This window comes from Octopus bimaculoides, chromosome 4 (genome assembly GCF_046866305.1).
Source record: "Octopus bimaculoides isolate indiv1 chromosome 4, ASM4686630v1, whole genome shotgun sequence".
NCBI lineage: Eukaryota > Metazoa > Mollusca > Cephalopoda > Octopoda > Octopodidae > Octopus > Octopus bimaculoides.
Genome location: NC_142931.1, coordinates 105546759 through 105567771, shown reverse-complemented (window position 1 = coordinate 105567771; position 21013 = coordinate 105546759). Strand labels below are relative to the sequence as shown.

Genomic DNA, 21013 nt, shown 5'->3' with positions numbered 1-21013 from the left:
ATATATATATATATATACATTCATATATATATATATATACATTCATATATATATATATATATATATGAATGTATATATATATATATATATATATGAATGTATATATATATATATATATGAATGTATATATAGATGTGTGTGTGTGTGTAATTTACAAACTGTCTAATACAGGAAGGACTGTCTCCAACATTTTGCTCATTACCTCACTATATCCTCCTATTTTTCTCAACTTTTCTGCAACAACTGCTGTTTCACAGGCTGGGCTCACTGGTTTTTATATCACTCCCACTTAAGCAGACATCACTTTTCCACACTATCCATGTTGTAACTCACATTCTTCATATTTTACAAAATGTTTTCACTCTAGAACTGCATCCTTCTAAAATACTTTGTCATTGATTGCAGACTATATCAAATTATACTAATTATCTCTAATAATCCCCTTCTCTGCAACCATGCTATTCTTCCAGTCCATGTAGCTCTAAATAGCCTATATTTTCTATCTTCTTAGACAAACAACTAAAAGATTTTAATATCTCTCACTAAGCATTGTGAATTTGATGTGTGGTAATGAAATAAAAGATGGGCTGTAATTATAGATGTGATATTTTAGAGAATAAGTAGGTACTGCTAGTAAATCTATTAGCCATTCACTTCTGTTGCATTATCAAACTGTTTATGTTGAATCCTAAACATGTAGGATACTGTTAACATTTAGTTCTCCTTTGTGAAATAAGCTAATTTTTACCATCAAAATTTGTTTATGAATTGAATCAAGATTTTATCTATGGCAGTTTTTTCCACCCTTAGAGCATAATCCCTGTTAGATAATCCTCAAACTTATTTTCCAGTTTGTAGCCAATGTTGCAAGTGGTTGATGGTAATTGGAGCTAGGGAAGGGTAAGGCTTATAATTTCTCATAATGACATAATTATAGCTGACCCAAATGTTGTCAAGATTTTGATATGAACCGAAAATACAGTATTTCAATTATAAGCACATAAATAGGATTAACTTGAATGTGGCTAACAATAGTCTAATATGATAAATGACTTTGTGGTGGTGGTGGTGGGAAAGAACACTTTAGAAATGGAATTCTGGATATGTATAATGAGGTTAGGAAATTTAGAAAATTCCTTCTTAATGACAACATCATAATAATGATAATTAATTTTCACATTTTGAAAATGTGACAAAGCCAACATTATTGGTTCTAAAAACCAGGTTGATCATGTGAGGCCAAACATCAATGACACCTGGATACTGCATCACAACAATGTGCCTTGTCACATGGCACTTTTGATTACAGAGTTTTTGGCATGGAAAAGCAGCCCTGTTGTTCTCAGCCCCTGTATTTGCCTGAGCTGAGTCTGTGTGACTTCTTTCTCTTCCAAAGATTGAAAATTCACCTCAACAGGCATCATTTTGGCATATTGGAAAACAAAACAATGGCTGTAATCAACCAGCTTAAGACCATTCCAGTTTCCAAGTTCCAGCACTGCTGTGAAGAGTGGAAACATCTTATGCACTGTGGTTTCCCAAGGGAACTATTTTGAAGGAGTTCATTTGTAGTTTAATTATAAATGAAAGTGCTTACTGACAAATTCTCATTATTTTAATTACAGACCTTGTTACATCATATCAAAAGTATATATCAACTTGCTGCATTTTTTCTCTTGAACAATGGTAGCTTTTTTTAGAGTCAATAATGTTGGCTTTGTCACATTTTCAAATTGTGAAAATTCATTATCATTATTATGATGTTGCCATTAGGAAGGAATTTTCTAAATTTCCAAACTTTGAAGAACCTCACGGTAAAAATGCCTTTCAAGAACCTCACGATAAAAATGCTGATTGACCATCTGTTCTTGAGGCATGAATTCTTTATGGACGACTCCATTGCTGTCAAAAAAGCAAATAAGCATTGTTTGATTTTCTATTTGCTCATTCTTGCTTTTTTCAGCCATGGTGAGTTAGTAGTATATCACTCCTGACTTTTTGTATTTTGTTTCTGGATCATACTTAAAAATCCATTATTCATCACCCTTAATGGTGTTTGTGAGAAAATCTGGGTCATTTTCAATTCATTACAGATCACAGCATACCTACTTCCTGCTGCCGTTTTGCCCAGGAGTGAGATTTTTGGGAACAAAGTTTACAGAAATTTTCCTCATTCTCAGTTAGTTTGTCAAAACTTGATGAATGGTAGTTTGGTTCAAATTCAGTTTCTCTGCAATTAATCTGACTGTTAACCAATGGTCAGATTACACAAGGTCTCTGATTTGTTACACATTTTTATCATTTCTTGAAATTGAAGGCCTTCTTGACCAAGGGTCAATTTTTTTGGATTCTCAGCCTTCTAAAAAGGCTTTGAAACTTCTGAAAACCTGATAAAAACAGTCTCCTTGTAAGTTGAAGTTTTGCACAAGTTTCAGTGGTATTGTGTCTGAGTTTGAAACAAACTTGATCGTACAGTGTTGTGCATAACTGTTCTTACTCATTTTCTGAACACACAAAACAAAATCACTTTGCAAAATGTGCACTCACAGTTCACTTCCTAACACCACATGGTTGCTGCTTGGACTGAAGTTATAGGGGACGTTGATGTGGCAACACTGTGAAGGGGAATCCTGCAGTGTTACCAGATCGAATGCTATGAGATGAGTCTCATTACTTTATTTATAAACCTTGTATATTCCATGTACTAATGCCCATTTTTTGCCATTACGGGGTTTTATATTGACTATTTTCAATAGTCAATATACATTGAAGGCTTATAATTTTATTTACAAAATATTATAGTTGTATTTTTAGCATGTTGATTTAAAAAAAAATTATGTTTGTTTTATTCAGATTTTGGTTTACTTGTTTTTTTTTTTTTTACATTAGTTACATTTGACGGGTATTTGTCCTCGTCTTGTTTGTTTTTAACACATTTCGGCTGATATACCCTCCAGCCTTCATCAGATGTCTTGGGGAAATTTCGAACCTGGGTTCTCATACCTAAGGTATTTTTCGATATTATTATTATGGTCACTGTCTGGAATCGAACTCGGAATCTTGGGGTTAGTAGCCCACACTCTTAACCACTATGCCATATGCCTGTGGGCAATTATGGATTCCATAATTGCTCACAGGTATATGGTGTAGTGGTTAAAAGCACAGGCTTCTAACCCCAAGATTCCGAGTTTAATTCCAGGCAGTGAGCTGAATAATAATAGTAATAATAATAATAATAACATTGAAAAATACCTTGGGAATGAAAACCCAGGTTCGAAATTTCCCCAAGACACCTGATCAAGGCTGGAGGGTATATCAGCTGAAACATATTAACAACAAACAAGATGAGGACAAATATCTGTCAAATTTAAATAATGTACATATTTCCTCATCTTTTAAATATAGAACTGTATTACTTGTTTTTTGGAAGATTATTTTTTTTGGCAGTTTTAGTTACTGATGTTTCTTATTACAGCATGCACTTCAAATTGTCAATCTCAACAATGCACTACAAGAAAAAGAAAAACAACTGCAGAGCGTGCAGGCAAAGTAAGTTGGATTTATTGGTAATATTTCAGTAATGCATAAAGTATAAAACATTGCAATATTAATAATTTAAGATATCATATGAATAATGTGGAGTACATTTAAGACTGAAAAATCCTGAATATACTGAATATTATTTTGTAAAATAGCCAGAAGGTCGGAAATTTGTGAGAAGGGTGTTAGTCAATTACATCTATCCCAGTACTTGATTGGTACTTATTATATTGACCCTCAAGGGAACTGAGTATAATAATTTGTCTTTTAAAATGACATATATACAGAATGAATTTTGGAGCAAGTGATGGGATATGAAACGCTTTGAACAATGTGTACTAGAGAAATGAGAGTGCCAAAAAATTGCTGGCAGAAAATACTTGTAGAAGTGGAAGAAGTGAGAATGTTGGGACAAGCACATAAGATCAAGTTGCATTAAAGTTGCTTTATTAAAATTTGTGCAATCTTGATATTAAAATAATGAGGATTGTATTAAGGTTGTCACAGTAAGCAATAGAAATAAAGGTTTTATTCTACAAAGCATGAAATATAGTCTCAAGAGTTGTTTTGTTCTTATGCATGAGACTTAACTGTCATTGTCCCATGGTAAAAAGTGTCAGCTATCTGTACTGAAAATATCTACCATTTTCTTAATATGCAGAAATGTTAGATTGTGGGGTCGGGGAACAATGTAAAACATTAAAAGAATTGATTTACATCAAGTTTTTGTTTTATTTAGGATTTTAGAGGTTGAAGCTATGAATGGAGGTCTCCGATCAGCAAATAAAAATTTAGAACAAACTATTTTAGAACTTGAAGCAACCAACCAAGTAATGTTTCTAATACTGTTTCTTTCTTTAATTTTCTACACTACGCTTTTATAACCATGTATTTGGCCAATGTGTTTAAATTATGTGATGCTAATTATTCTGTTGACTTTTGCTTGTTTTTCTAATTTTTGTGGCTAGTTTTGTTTCATTCATTCAAATTTTAATGTAGTAAATCATGCAGCTATATTTTAAAAGATTATCTAATTATGTGTCTTGGGTTAAAAAAAAAAAAAAACACATCTTTTATTTCAGAAGATTAGCTGTGATTTTATTTTTGTCAAAAGTTAAGTGAAGTTTAACTCCTGAAAAAAATGAAATTTTAAAATTTTCCTGTTTGAGGGTTCGGGTTAAATGGGCAGGTTAGTGTTATATTTTAATTAAACAACTACAACTTAGTAGTAGTTAGTAAAAACATAGACAATAAACAAGTACCACAGAAGTTCAGCTTTATGATGTGAGGTTCTCTGTTGAAGCATTGTGGGTGTAGGTGAAATGGGAAGAGGCAAGACAACTGGCTTTTTTCATTGTTAATATAGAGTTTGTAAAGAGGATATTATTGTCATGGGGGAGTATTCAGAGAGAAAAATGAAGAGCAAAGTTTGACATAGTGCAATGTGTAGCTGAATATGGTGGTTGTGTTATTGAAGATCTGTAAGCAGTGATCCATTTCTGACTGGAGTGTTAGCAACTGTTTAAAGATGAATATTTTATGCCTTAGAGATTTTTTTTTATATATATAGTTTAGTTGAGAACATAACTAAGATTAGTTTGCATAATTTGTGCATGTCTAATTATTCAAACAGACCAAGAGTAGTGGGTTGTGATGAATGTGCAGTCAGAAGGGCAGATAATTGACAAAAAGTCTGATTTATATAAAAACAGCATTTGCACAATAAGTAAATAGCATTATTGAAAATATGTAGATACTTTGACAGGGTTGAGATGAAAGAAAAGAAAATCAAGTCCCTTAGGTTTTAGATCATGTATCAATTTATTAATGTAATTAACCTTATAAATGTTCCCTAATCATTACTGTTTTTCAATATATGATAATAATGGTCGTCTCTTGAGCCCAAGAAAGATAGTTCTCCAATTTCTTGCTGAACAACATACACAGATGATTTGTTTATGATCAAATGTTTGTGCTGCACTGAGTTCACTCCCTCAATCAGACTGACAATGCCTGTACAGGTGCATGATGTGCCAGGCATCAGGTGTAATAGTGGTTGCAGAACAATGTGAAATGAAGTGTTTTGCTCAAGAACAATGCACAGCCCAGTCAAGGAATTGAACCCACTATCTCGTGATTATGAATAAACACCCTAATCACTAGGCCATGCACCACTGTTTTTCAACGTAAGATAATTAGGACTATCAGTTCACTACTTCCTGCTCTTCTGTATTGATTATAATATAAATTATTTTTAGCATGTACAGTGTCTTGTTTATGTCTGTTCAGTTGCAGTTTTACCTGTGTGGTGTAAAAGGTGAAGTGTACAATAGTTTATAGTCAGCCATGAATGAAGAGGAAAATTTTCAGTTGGCTTACTGAAATTCATAGAGATTTCCTTAAGATATTATCTTTCCTTTACACTGTTAAATCCGACATACAAGTCATGTTTATCTGAAAAATGAAAACTGAAATAAGAAATATTAGTTTCATTTTTAAATAATATATTTTTATAGATGCATTTCAAAATAAAGCAAAAACATTAAGGAATTTTCCTTGTAAAATGGTTTAGCATAGTTTTTAAATTATGATGTTTGGTTTGAAGTTCCAGACATTGGAAGCCAAAAGGAAAAAAAATGTGAGCAAAAGGAGAATTCCTGAAGTGTTTGTAGATTTTGGAGAGGGAGTATTGGATAGTATGGAATTAGTGAGCTTGTGCTGAAATGACATGGTACTTAGTGGTTAGAGAGAAGAAACAACATGTATGTGGACTAGTGGTTGCAATATATTTGAGTGTCTTCGTCAGTCAGTCACATACCGTTGTTTTTTTTTTTTGTTTTTTTTTGACAAAATAGAGATTGCTAATAAAAATATTTATTTTATTGAAAAGGAGTGATTGCCAAAGACCTAACGAGGAGAAAAAATTCAGATTGATCTCCTTATAAATTGTTACTTTAAAGAATATATAGAACTTGTGACCTGAAAAGGTTACTAACAATTATAGCTTTACTACTTAAGATAGGGAACTAAAAATGTCTAGATGTTCTTTTGTAATTTCATTTTAAATTTTTACATACATAAAATTCCCCCACTCAAGAAACTGCTTTTCCACTTCTTATTTCAGTTAATACATGCAAATTCATCTTGTTTATTAATCTAGATGCTGAAAGATGAGCATCAAGCTTTACAATTAGCTTTTACTGCTCTTGAGGAGAAGTACCGTAAGTGCCAAGAAGATAATCGTGACCTTGTTGAACGGTGGATGCAACAGAAATCAAAGGATGCTGACAAACTCAATGAAGAGAACGACAAAATATTGAGGTACATTTTTTTTTTTCAAAAGCACATTTTAGATATTCACATTTCAGTTTTTCCCAAGTTGTCTGGATTGCAACTTTCCAGTTGATTGTCTCCCATCCTAGGGTTTTATTTGGGTATCAATGCTTATAGAAGAGTGGTGTTCTTATTGTTGTCAAGTAAATGATTTCATGTCTATTCTAATTGTCATAGTATAAAGAGATTTCATTCAGTGAACTCTAGACCATCATCAGCATTTACATTTCATGTCTGTTTTCTATACCAGCATGGGTGAAACAATTCAACAGAATCCAGTGGGTCATAGGACCATGTCTTATACTGTCTCAATTTTGGCATGATTTCTGTAACTGGATGACCTTCCTATCACCAATCACTCACAAGACAAAAGAGCTCCCTCAACTGAGAAAGAGAATAGTAGAAAAGGAGGTGGCTTTATGTGAGGTGTTGTGTGGTTGAAGTAAGTTTGTTTCTATGGAGGAGATACATGCTCATCTCAAATTATATGAGGATTGTTGGGTGTAAATGGAGTGGAGCAGAGTAGCCTTGTATCTCTGTGCCTGTCTTTCTATCATGCTTTAGCTGTTCAACATCTGGCATAATGCCATCTTCATCTCTTCTACAACCCCTCTCGGTTGAGGGGGCTTTTTTTTGTCTTGCTAGTTACTCAATGACCTCACTATTGTCAACTCCTTGATAAAAAAAAGCACCTAGTACATACTGTAAAGTGGTTGTTGGCATTAGGAAGGGCAGCAAACTGTAGAAAGTATGCCAAAGAAGACACTGGAGCTTGATTCAATCCTCTGGTTCATCAGATCCTGTCAAATTGTTCAACCCATGCCAACATGGAAGGTGGACATTAAATGATAATGATGATGATTGATGAGTTTAATGTTTTGGTTATTGAGAGGCAAGATCATATTAGCCTATATTAGCTACAAATTCCCTGTAAGTACATTTAGTCTATGAAGTTACTTTAAAAATACTGGACTTATCGCTTATGATGTGATGTTGCCATCTATAACACATGTTAGCAAAATGAGAGTGAGAACTAGGTTTACTTGGAAACAAACAGAATACTGAGAACCACATTGTCTGTGCTGGGATTGAAATGTGTTTCTTGAATTAATATTGAGTATAGTAATGCTAGTTAATAGATTCTGCAAGAGGAACAAAAGTAGGAAGAAAACTCTCAGTAGATGGGTAAGTTTAATAAAGTAACAAAATAAAAGTCTTGAAAACTGACTTGAAAATAATACTTTGTTAGTATAAAGTGTTGTTTATGTGATTCCATGTATCAGAGGTATGAGGTTGTTCAATGAATGCTGGAGATTAAAAACAGTATTGAATATACAACAGGAATTTATGGAGAAAGTAATCATATATTAGAGGTATTGGTTATTACAATCAAGAAAGACAACTGCTTTTTGTACAGAAATGTAATGTAAAAGATTAATGTGTGAAAATAATAAAGAGTGTACTGAGGAGACTTAAATACTATATGAATAGGTGCATTTTCACATATATCTGATGATATATGTCAGAATGGTTGAAAATATGTCTACCCAAACTATATTCACCTTGAATTCCTTTTCTGCTATTAATGACAACAATACAATTTTTGAAAGGTTGTATCTATTGGATACTTTCATACTTTTGTCATCAGTGGGCTTTTAATTCTTTAGAAGTTGGGCAAAAACGTTTTTGTTTCACTTGATACCAGCAAAACAATTTACTGTCTGGCATGCAGATCTCTTGGCAAAACTGCCTTCTATGGACTCCATTCATGTTTCATCTCTTAGATCAGAGGCTTCCTGTCAGGTGGAAACATAACAGCACATGCTAAAGGAGTTTCTTTCTACTCATGTGCCATAAAGTTTGTTTTTTCTCCCTCGCTCTTCTTCCTCTACATCAATGTTATTTGCCATCAAGTCCAGCAATACCTATGTAGATGATACCATCCTTCATTGTACCCTAACCTTTTGTACTCGAGTGTCATCCACATACAATTAAAACATCTCATGCCAAACTTGCACTGATTCCATGAACAGAGACCGTGTAATCACCCTCTGACGCTGTCCCTTCAAATCTTGTCTCATTGAACAGCTCAAAGACGCAATTACTATCCCACGTCAATACAGGAATTTCACACACATCCTCAAAATAGCAAACACTGCATTGCAGACTTGCTTACTCCTTCAGGACTAGACAGTATTTCAGCCACCAGCAACCACTAGCCTTTATAATGCTCAAATGAAACTTGCAATGAAGTACTGCTTTCACATCTGGAATAGTGGTGCTGTTACATATACAAATATAGTAGTAAATCTCTAAAAAAAAAAGACCACCTAAGTGATTAGCATGATGTCACTTAGCAATGCTCTCCCACTTCTGGTTTGCAGATGTGCTTGTCTTCTAACTCTGTCTTTCTTCTAGTATAATGGCCTCTGCTTCTTGGAGGTGCCTTTTTGTGTGACACCTCCTCTCATTCCTGATTCATCTCTCTTCACTCATTGAGCTCTCTCCCTCCTCTTCTTGTGGACTTCTTCGTTCAGCTCCTCAAAACTTCAGTCATCTGGAATTTCTTTCTTGACCAACTAGTTCCCCACAAGTGTTAACTTGCAAATATTCTCAAGGATTATTAACCATGTCAATCTCACTGGTCTCAGTCTGTAAGGCTCATTGGCACAACCTATTCCTCCAGATCAGTTCCAATAAAGAAAACTAATAGGCACTGCCCCAGTATGGCCACATCCTACAGGCTAAAACTGGGAATAATAAAAGAATAATGACTCACTGAATTTTTTTTCTATAAAACAGTTTAAAATATAATATTTGCTTTGAATTGATTGTTTGTTTTTTTCATTAAATGCATTTGTTATTGAAAGTCTTTCAATTGATTTTGAAACTTATGTTGCAGTATATGTACTAAACAAAGGAAAATGTTTTATAGTGTCAGAGGTTCCTTTATTGTGTGCAATATTTATTTAAATTGTTTAAACTGCTGCATAAGCAACATATTCAGTAGGATATCATTATTTTTCTGTGGAAATCAAAATAAAAGTCCACTCCAGATATTTTCCTTCATTTCAGCATTTACAAATTTGACAAAACTGTGACAGTAGGAATATGTAATATCAAAAAGTGATTAAACTGGACTAACAATGAAATTCATAAAAGATAGATAAAATGTTGGAACATATGGCAGTTCAGTAAAGTCTATTGTATTTATTTATTAAAAGTAAAACAATTATCAATTCTTTTGGTAGATTGAACAAACTTATAAATAAAGTTGTTTAACTTTTGAAATACTGTAACACAATTGGTGTGTTACAAATTTTTTAAGAATATACTGAAATATAAAGTTCTACATATTGCATGTGTGTGTGTCTACACACACACACACGCACACACATTAACAGATATTTCAATTAAACTTCCTTTCCATAAAAAAAAATTGCAGTTAAGTACCAAGGGCACAGGGGTGGAGGTGTCTCTTATGCTATTTGCTTTTTCTAGAGTCAATGGAAGCTTGCCATCAGATGAATTAAAATAGGATTAAGGAAAGAAAATTAAATAAATCGAAATATCAAAGAATACTTACTATTAGTAAAAAGCTGAAATTTTGTTAGGACTAACAAAATAGAAAAAAAAAATTAAGATTTTGGTGAAGTAAGATATTTGTTATGTAGGGAAGTGGTTATACACCATTAGGTGTACCGCTTCCGTACATTAAATTTCTAGAAGAAACAACGGAACACAGAATTCTGAACTATCAACACAACAATATTTATTTACAGAGGAAATAGGCAGCACTTCGCCCTTTTGGTTGCTGAGACGCCGTCAATGATGTTGGTGGTTATTTGTCTAGCTCCAGAGTTGGAATGTTGGAGAGAGGCTGCTTGTACGTCTCGGCCCTTCGCCGGCCGGCCGAGAAAAAGAATGAATAAAGGCGCGAAGCTTGGATATCGATGACTACGCATGCGCATGAGACTCTTCCTGTGTTCCTTCCAGAACTAGTCCCTGCGCATGCGTGGATAAGCTTTCCAGAAATGTCGTCTGCTATCAAAGGCGTCGCTACAGTTATATACTGACAAGTTTTATAAAATGGAAACTATAAATACTATCAAAGTGTAAAGCAGAAATGATTATTGTTGCAAGTGTGTGTGACAAGCTTCATTGACTCTAGGAAAAGCAAATAGCATACATGAAAGCCTCTCCTGCTCTTTGTTCTTAACTATTAATTTTAATTTGAAATATCTGTGTGTTAAAATCAGTATTGAACTCTGTAAAGCAATTAACATAGAAATGAACAAGTACTGATTTTCTTCATTCTGGTCCTTGACATTATCACACAAATGTTGAAAACTGAATGCCAGTGGAAGGAGGGATTTCATTGCAGATTCTATTGAAGTTTAGTGTATATTTTATAAAATTCTGTTAACTAACTGATGCACCTGCTGCGAGATTAGTTAATAGCATGGTAGCTAGAGATCCAAGATGGACAAATTTGAGGAATTGTCATTTCTATTGGCAAGAAATGCTTTTGGGTTCAGCACCTTAAGCAAGTGTCTTCCACTTATACTCAGGGGCTGACCAAAGCCTTCTGAGTAGCTGATGATGATATATAATGGATGTAATGTTGAATGTGACTGCAGATTGCACTTATATATATATATATAATACTGTATTCTCTGATCAGAAAGGAGCAATTTGAGTAGGATGTGTTGATTGTAGACTTTTTAAGAGAAAACTTGTAAGTTAATAAAGCAAGTGGTCAATAATGTCTTTGATCTGTCTACTGAATGTGAAAAAAAAAAAGTCATTTGATTGGACTTGTGAACTTCACAAACAATGATACATGATTGGGATGTAGTGAATGTGTCTATTTTGCAGATCCATTCACTGTCTTACATTAACAAAGAATAATGGATATTAAAATAATGGTCTTGATGAATAAAATTTTTTCATTAATTTGTGCTTACTTTATTTTAATCAATTATATATGGAATCAGTTAAGGATCGATTCCATTGTTGAGTTTCAAACATTTAAGGTTCAAGTGTAATCAGGCAGGTAATAAGGTAAATGGTTGAAGCTATGTCTGCAATGTAGTGCACCAGTTAGGCCAATTCTAATTGACTGTGTTGGATACTGTGATCAAATATATTGCTGTCTTTAGTGTAAGGGAAGCTACCCATTCCAGACTTAGATTTGGTGAATTTGAATTGGAAGGCTTTGGATTTTCAGGCACACGGAAGATATTCAAGAGAAATGTGTGAAAAAAGTAGAGAGTAAACTGAGAAATACTTAAATGCCATTTGGATAGGTGAATTTTCACACATATTTGATGATGTGTCAGGGTGGCTGAAAATATGTCACTGGGTCGATCCAAACAATATTCACCTTGAATTCCTTTTCTGCTATTAATGACAACTAACACAATTTTTGAAAGCTACTGGATACAGCCTACTCTCCTACCTATGTTATCATTGGGTTTTTAACTCTTTAGAAATTGGGTGAAACAGTTTTGTTTCACTTGGTATTTAATTCTTTATTGCCCACAAGGGGCTAAACATAGAGGGGACAAACAAGGACAAACAAAGGGACTAAGTCGATTACATCGACCCCAGTGTGTAACTGGTATTTATTTAATCAACCCCGAGAGGATGAAAGGCAAAGTTGACCTCGGCGGACTTTGAACTCAGAAGGTAGCAGCAGACGAAATACCATTAAGCATTTCGCCTGGCATGCTAATGATTCTGCCAGCTTGCTGCCTAATATCACTTGATATTAGCAAAGCAATTTACTGTATTTGGCAGAACTGCCTGCCTATGGACTTCATCCTTCATCTTTTCCTCTGATGATGGCTCTCATCTGGAAGCTTCACTCTGCGTGCCTTAGCTTTGTTACTATGGCAACAGTCCGGATACTTATTGATCAGCCCTTGAACATACCATAAATATATATATAGTGTTGTGCCTTGGCAAAAACAAAACATAAATACACATCTCTCTAAATATGGAAGAGAGAGAGAGAGACTGTATGCATAATGGTTACAGGTAGTTCTAGGTTCAATCTCACTGCATGGCACCTTGGGCTAGTATCTTCTACTATAACTTAGGATTGACCAATGCCTTGTAAATGGAATTTGATTGGCAGAAACTCTATGGAAGCCTGTCATGTTTGTCTCTGTGTATAGTGATGTAAATTGTAGTCTTTTTACGTCAAAAGATAACTATATGATAAATAACAGTCAATAAAAGATGTATCAGATTGTTCTGTGGTTGAGCTAATCAACAAAAACCTTTTATAGTTGCACTACAGTAATTGAAAGAATGTCTGTGTTGGTGTTAACCTTTTCATCTTTCATGCACTTCTCTATTTCTTGTTCTCTCAGACATAGCTTTTATACTTAACTCTTTCTATTCTATTTTATTTCTACTCTAATTGTTTCTTTTCAAATTTATTATTCTCCCCCCCACCTTGTATTCTTTTGTTATCTCCTATACTCTCACTTCCACCCATCAATGTTATTTTCTTTCTATTTTTTTTTTCAGTTCACTTATCTCCTCATGCTTTAAATCCTTTCTTTACAGTATATTTTCTCAAACTCTTCTAGGTTTTCTCTATCCTCTCAGTCTCCTGTTTATCACTTCCTATGTTAATTTCTGTCTTACAATTCTTGCAGTTTCTTTACTTTACATTTTTTACTCAGTTTCTTTATTTCTCTGTCTGTCTGTCTGTCTCTATCTCTCTCTCTATCTCTCTCTCTCTCTCCTATTCTTACTCCTCACCAAAACTACCACCACCTTTAAATTTCTCTCTTTTTAAGTAATGACAATTGGTGTATGCTAAGATTTTGTTTCCTGTTTCATTGAGACTGTGACAGTTCTCCTTCACATATCTTCAGTCTTCTCTTTCTTATCCTTAACTACAGCTAAAGAGTTGAAGTGAATTAGCATATGTTGTTACTAAGAGTACAGTGTAAATAAACAAAGTATAATCACAGGTTTTGAGTTTATATTGTTTCATAGAGGTTGTGTTGGGACCATATTAGCATTGAACAGCTATGTAAGTAAAATGATTTATTACATACATTGAATAATTGGAACTAATATAATAATTTCATTAAATAATAAATGCTTTTGAAACATTAATGATTATTTAAAAACAAGTATTCAAATGTATTGATGAAAATATATGGATTGTTTCGTGATATTTATTTTTACTTGTTTCATGTAGGAAGAGACAGGCCAAAATTAAAGAAGATCTCGCTGAGGCAGCTAAAGAACCTGTGCAAATAATCCCAGAAAAGTAAACTTATTTTATTAAGAATTTGTATACTTACTCTTCAATATAGACTTGCAAAACTAACTAACATGAGCTGTAACTTTGCATATGTTGTGGAAGACATTTTATAGTTTAACTAACTGTAATCTGTCTTGCTGAAAGTAGTAACTAACAATTGTTATAGTTAACCCTTTTTTGAGCAGATCTTTAAATAACTACTCTATTCAAGATTATCTAATCTTTTACTCATATATAGTGTATCTAGTACTAAGTTAGCAAATGTGTGCTTTCATATTTTTAAAACCTCAGAGTGCGAGGAGAAAGAAATATTTTAATTTTTGTTGATTCTGGCTGATGGGACAGTGTTTAGGGCCTTCAGAGGCCCTCCATGACCAGTGAGATTGATGCCATTAATGTTCCTCTTGAATCTCTGTAAATCAACACTTGTGGAAAAAACATGAACTGAAAGTGTAATGTAAAGGAGATTAATTTTTACTGGAATAAGGGGCAGTATTCAGGGTCATCACAGGCCTTCTGAGACCAAGGAGATTAATGCCATTAATGTTCTTTTTGAAATATTGCAAAGACATATAACGGACATGAGCAGTGGGGGAGTTCCAGAGGATCAGTGTCGTAGGAAGAAAGGACTGAGAATAGTGATTAATGATTGGCAGTGAGTGAGATTTGAACACAAGGGAGAGGAGAGATGAATGAGTTGGGAATGCCCTAATAGAGGTGACATAAACCCAACCAACTCCTTAGAGCAGAGGCAATTCTAATAATGGTAGAAAAGGCAGAGAGAGGAGGTAGCATGTCTGAGCCAAAAACTAGTGTTATCAGTGACTTTATACCAATCATTCAACAAGTTTTTCCTGCAAGATAATGGTTTTACTAATGATTTTGTAAATTTTTCAATAGTAAACAAAAAATTTTGTACAGAATATCAATTCCTTTATAAGTTTAATATTGGTTATGTTGAAACCTTGAAAAGAGATACAAAATAGAATTAACAATATGCAATTGTAATAGTTCATTAATTGTTAAACTATAGTAACTAATTCATTGTGTATTGAAAACTATTATTAGTTATGTTTGAAGTAATTCTATTGTTTTGTCCCAAGCCATTGGTGATCTTGCTGACATATGATCACAGGGATTCCAGCCACAACTATTCCATTTTTTTCAGGTCTCCTCAAACTTTTCCTTTCTTTAAAATAGTAGGATGTAGTTTGAAAAAGACAGCTACTATTTCTAGCAGCTCAAGTGACCACATATTGGCTTGGATTATGTTGAAGAGTATATAAGGTATAAATTTGGCTATGTGGTAAGAGAGTTGCTTCCTAACCACATGATTCAGAATTTAGTCCCTCTGTGTGGCACCTTGGCAAGTGTCTACTACTATAGCACTGGACTGACTAAAACCTTGTCAGTGGATTTAGTATACAGAAACTAAAAGCCTGTCGTGTATATGTGTGTGTGCGTGGGTGTGTCTCCTTGTCTTGACATTGCTTGAAGTTTGTAAATGTTACTATCATATAAGCAGTGTCCTTTATTTCCAATATTCTGTGAGAACGTCTGGCCATAGGGAAATATCTTGCTTGGAAACAGATGAGAGTTGAAGACAGGAAGAGCATCCAGCCACAGAAAATCTGCCTCAAATGAACTCTGTCCAATCCATGCAAGCATGGAAAAGTAGTTGATGGATAATGATACATCTATGTTCAAAACAGCTTACATATCATCTTGACTGTTTATGTGCACATTATTCTCTATCCTTGATAGCTCCTAATGGGTTTTTTTTCCTTACTAATTAAAAAGCAATCACTTCAGTAATTTGTTTATTTAGAATCACATAATGTTTCTTTCATTACAATTAAATGTATGATGATAAAGTAAATTTTTTTAATGCTTACATTTTTTGCTTTTTAACCAGTGATTCCCCATTAATACCAGTCTGTGGTCAAGCTAACTTACCAGCAATATCAATTCCAACACGAATTCTAACTAAACTGGTAAGTTAACTTTGACTTTTTTTTCAAGGTTTTTTCTTTTTCTTATTCCTCTTTGTTTCATTTATTGAAAATACTTTATTCCAGTAATTTTTGATTATTTTCTTTCATTTGAATAATTTCTTACAATTTTATTAAATGTGAAAAGAAATAGTTTCATAGATAAGATGTTTGGTTTCATGAATCTAGACATATCTATGAGATGAAGGTTCAAACTGTAGGTGTATCATTTGTCAGAAGTGTGTGTGTGTGTGTGTGTATATATATATATATATATATATATATATATATATATATACACACACACACACACACACACACACACACACACACACACACACACACACATCACGCATGTGTTTATTGAAGAAATTATGATAAAAACAAGTTTATATTATTTCTTATCCATTATGGTTGCTTGGAACTCTGTATTAGATGTTCCAAGTGCATTTGGATGATTAACCAGAACAGATCATGAGGAAAGTTTTTTATATATATGCATAGTGTGTGTGTATACACACATACACACACATGTATAATTTTTTTTAAAATAGTGATAACCTGTATTTGGCAATAAGAAATACTATAAAATTAGAAAAATAAAAACAATTTCTGTTGCATGATTGGTAAATTTTGAAAAGAATGATACTACTTGGAATATCCTGTTAGAATGCGCCTTGCTTCATATAAACTTATTTTATAGATTTTATGTGTGTGAGATATATATATATATGTATAACAATAATATATAATGTTAAATGATGATGATTATACATATATAAATGTGATATTTTCAAGATTGTTTAGATTGATGAGTTGTGAATTCATGAATGTAATCAATGCTACATTCCTTTAAAGGCCTTGAGTATTAATCTCCCTGATATTATTCAATTTCCCTGCCTTTTTCATGGAATTTACTGAAAGTTGATTCAATATCAGTTCTGGAAAATTAACACTACCACTAATCTATGTCAGAAAAGATTTTTCTGCATAGTTGTTGGTGCTTATTTTAGCTGATAGCTGAATTAAGTAATTTGTTCTTTCTCAACCTAGTCCAGATCAGCCAGTGCAAAGTTTGCTGAATCAGAATTACATAAAAAGAGATGGATCTGCTGAAGGACAAGTTGGTTTACAAATTGGTAGCTGATAACTAAATTCTGTGTGTGTTTATCAACCATTTTCAAGTTTGACGTATTTAACTTCAGTGTTTCAGCTTTTTCTATTGTGCTTTGAAATACAAGAAAGATTTTAAATAAAAAATCATCTGTATCTGTGATATATTGTTACTTCTGATTTCATGGTATTTTTTTTGTATTAGCAACATGAATGTTTGCAGTGATGTGAGCATTCAGTAGAATACAGTCAGGCTAAACATTTCAATTTATTTGGAGAAAAAAAAACAAAAAGACTTTTTAATTTTTAGCTTACTAGACATGAAATATTTTGTGAAATTAGGGATCACTGATATTGAATTAGAATGATAGAACCATTAGAGTGTTGAGAAAATGTTGATGATGAAGATGTTAAGAACTGCAAATATATCTTAGAAAGTCTGTTCAGCACTGAAGTCAATCTGGGCCATTTCTCAGTTGTCATGTAATCAATCACACATAATTGGCAAAAGTTGAGATGAATACACTCAATGCATTAAAAACAATTTCAGTGTGTAATTTGAGTATGGAAATAAGTGCAGTATAGATGTGGTTAGTAGTGTGTATATGAACACTAAATTCATATTCCTCCTACTCCATCAGACTGCTATCCAAGGTATTCTGCTAAGTTAACAAATACCACTTGCATTCACTTATTTTCTGACAATATATTTTCACAGCAATCTTACATCCTAAACACAAATCCAGACTTCATATTTTGTAAATTTAAATATTACTTTCTCTGTTTTCAAAATTTAGTCTATAAGTTTTTATCTTCTGTTTTTACCTTTTTATAGCATGTAAGTTTTTCTTTTTAATGACCATGCTAACCGGGAGATGACCAACCCACTTCACTGATAATTCTTACTCTGTCATGAATGAATATTTTGCATCTCTATTTAAAGGACCTGCCGATTCTGTTATCAGCATTTTGTTTCCACTTAACTAACTTGGAGATGTTGATTCCTCTGTTTGATCTAACAGGAACTACTTCTAAGCATCTTTTCATTACTGCTGGGTAATTTATATAACAATGTTGTAACAGAAGCAGATATCTCCAAATGATATTTCTACTTGATGTGTAATATTCAATCTAGCCTTCCTTAAAAAAATGCTTTGTGCTGTGTTTTGTATTATTGCCAAAATGTCTTTTCATCAGCATTTCATTTTATGAATAGATTTGCTTTTGTGCAATTCTGTTGATATTTTAAAAAAATGATAATATTCAAGTAAATTATAGAACTGATCACATCTGATGTATATTTGACTGTCAGTTGCTTTGCATATCTCTCTTAAGGCAGCACTTATCAATAGACACTGCAGCTCATATAATTATTCTCTGCTTACTTTGTTACTCTAACAGTATGGGTGGTTCATTTAATCGTTGTTTGAAATATTGCTGTAGCAGTATGGAAATCTCCATAATTATATTGCGAAATTCAATTTAAAACATTTCATTGTAATTGTTTACTATATAAGCCTTTAAACTAAAATACAAGATAATGGATGTTGCAATGAAAAGTCAAGGGTTCAAGTGAAGCCGAAGTAAATGTAAAAATATATAATTGACATGTGTAAAAGGTAAAATTAATAGTTTATTCAATAAGTCTTGGTTATTGTTATTCACTTGGGTCACTGATTTGACAAATAAACTTTATGTAGCTTCATGATTTTTTTCTATTCAACACTAGAGTTAAACAAAATCCCATTTGATTTCACATTGTCACTCATAGTTAAATCTCAAAAGGCTCACTTTATCTAGTTGTAAGCTTATTTAACTTCTTAGAAATAGCAACCAAATCTCCCTCAAATCATACCCTACTGCCTTAAAATTAGAAAGAGCACATAGGACAGTACTGTTTGAGATGTCTTGAAAAGGGCAAGATGTTCATTACAGGAGCCATAATCATTTTATGTCCACTTTCTTTGCTAGTATAGGTTGTATGGGCCATCACAGTCTGAGTCGATTCTTAAGTGGAGCCCATAAATTTAATCATTTTGCTTGGTCTCTACAGCTGGGTCCATTTTCTCATGGTACCAACACTAGAATGAGTGAATAATCCTTAAAGGGACTTCACAACCCAACACTGTCTCTGATCTTTGACCAACCATTTTATAATATATACTGGGTGCATTTTTTCATGGTACCAGCACTAGAGAGGTAGCCTTGTTCTGCAATCGCTTGTAGAGGTAGCACAGCAGGAGTGTTCCAATGTGGCATCAGTACCAGAGGAGGAAGTATTTAGGAAGTATTTAGGAAGTATCCCAAAGAATGGGATAGAAGTGATGACAGCAGAAAGGCCAGAAATGGATGACTGAGAGGTCGATAAGAGTGTAGGCATGAATTTAGAGAGTACTCAATAACCTACGATGTGTACATTTGTTCAGGTGAGCAAAGACGGAAATAGGAGGGAGAGCAATGGTATCAGAAGGGCCAGAATGGGTGGGTGCATGGAAAGGAGCAAGAGCATGATAGAAAAAGGCAGGATTATTTGGGATGCATTTGATAGCTTGAAGTACAACAGAGTGATGTTAGAGTTTATTGGTTAGGTAGAGTTCATTGAAGATAGTCTGACACAACCCCTTATATATAAGCCTGATGAAGGACATTGATGAGGATTATGCAGTCAGACCTGGAGACCTGTGCATGATAAGGAGACAAGCAAAAATGGGTGGGGGAGCAATAGATAGGTGTGGTGAGGGCAAGGATGCAAGGTGAAAGTGTATAAACAACAAAAAGAACACTAATTTGCATGCACAGACAAACACATAAACACTATCTTGTTTCCGATGTCTCCTCTATGTTCCATACATAATTTTTAATTCCTAACAGGATAATATATAATTTCTTTAACTAAAACAACTTGTCAGTTGACTTCATGGTTCCAGCAGACAGAATTGGAGAAGGCATTGTCCTGGACGATGGCAAGGGACACACACTTAAACAGCCATTCTGACTCATGGGGCTCGTACTTGCAGATAGCCTTCTGCACCCTGATTGCAGTGAGCAAGAATCTAGGGTAAATTTTGATACTTTCACCTGCACGATTTTCACTAAGCAAAAAAAAAAAAAAAAACCTCAGATTTTTTTGTGTGGAATCAAGTACCCTGACCTCCTAATACGCTGCAAACCCCTTGTTTTTGTTCAGAAAAAAGGGTGGGGTAAACTTCATCACCCACTCACTCTCTCTTTCTCCCCCTCCTCACACAAAAATGAAACACATTAGCAACCTGATTTTGGCACTAAAAATTGCAAAGGGAAAGTGCTTTAGTTTTTCGAATCTATTCTGCAATCTGGGATTATTATATATATTATATCCAATGATTTTTAAGAGGTATGAAAAAGATATTTTCTTTTTAGTATTATAATTTTACTTGTTTCACACATATACACAAACTCTAACTTGTTTTTTTAGATGAATTATTTATCATTCTTTATCTCTCCACACACTTCATTACCACTAACTTCTATAACCTCTGCATTTTCACTTATTCATTTCAAACTTCTTTGAATTTTCAGTCTAATGTAATACACACTCTCTTGAAAACATATTTCTGCCAAATGTTATCTAAAAATATGGGTAAAGAAAGAAACAGCAAAAAATATTTGAAAATGGGAAGGGGGTGAAATTTCCGAGGGTTCCACCCCACCCCATCCTGTTTTCTGGACCAAAAAATGGGTTTTATGGCATATTAAGAGGTCACCA

The 21013-nt window shown here is 33.6% G+C and overlaps 1 protein-coding gene across 2 annotated transcripts in view; it reads left to right on the top strand.

Annotated features, from left to right (window-relative positions):
• Nucleotides 1-21013, top strand: part of LOC106882625 (autophagy-related protein 16-1) — an 81750-nt gene that overhangs the window by 23147 nt on the left and 37590 nt on the right. For both annotated transcript variants that reach the window (XM_052967334.2, XM_052967333.2), the window contains exons 4-8: nucleotides 3476-3549; nucleotides 4280-4370; nucleotides 6701-6861; nucleotides 14099-14170; nucleotides 16080-16158. In XM_052967334.2, coding sequence (XP_052823294.1) covers nucleotides 3476-3549; nucleotides 4280-4370; nucleotides 6701-6861; nucleotides 14099-14170; nucleotides 16080-16158 — 477 coding nt within the window. The remainder of the gene's footprint in view (nucleotides 1-3475; nucleotides 3550-4279; nucleotides 4371-6700; nucleotides 6862-14098; nucleotides 14171-16079; nucleotides 16159-21013) is intronic.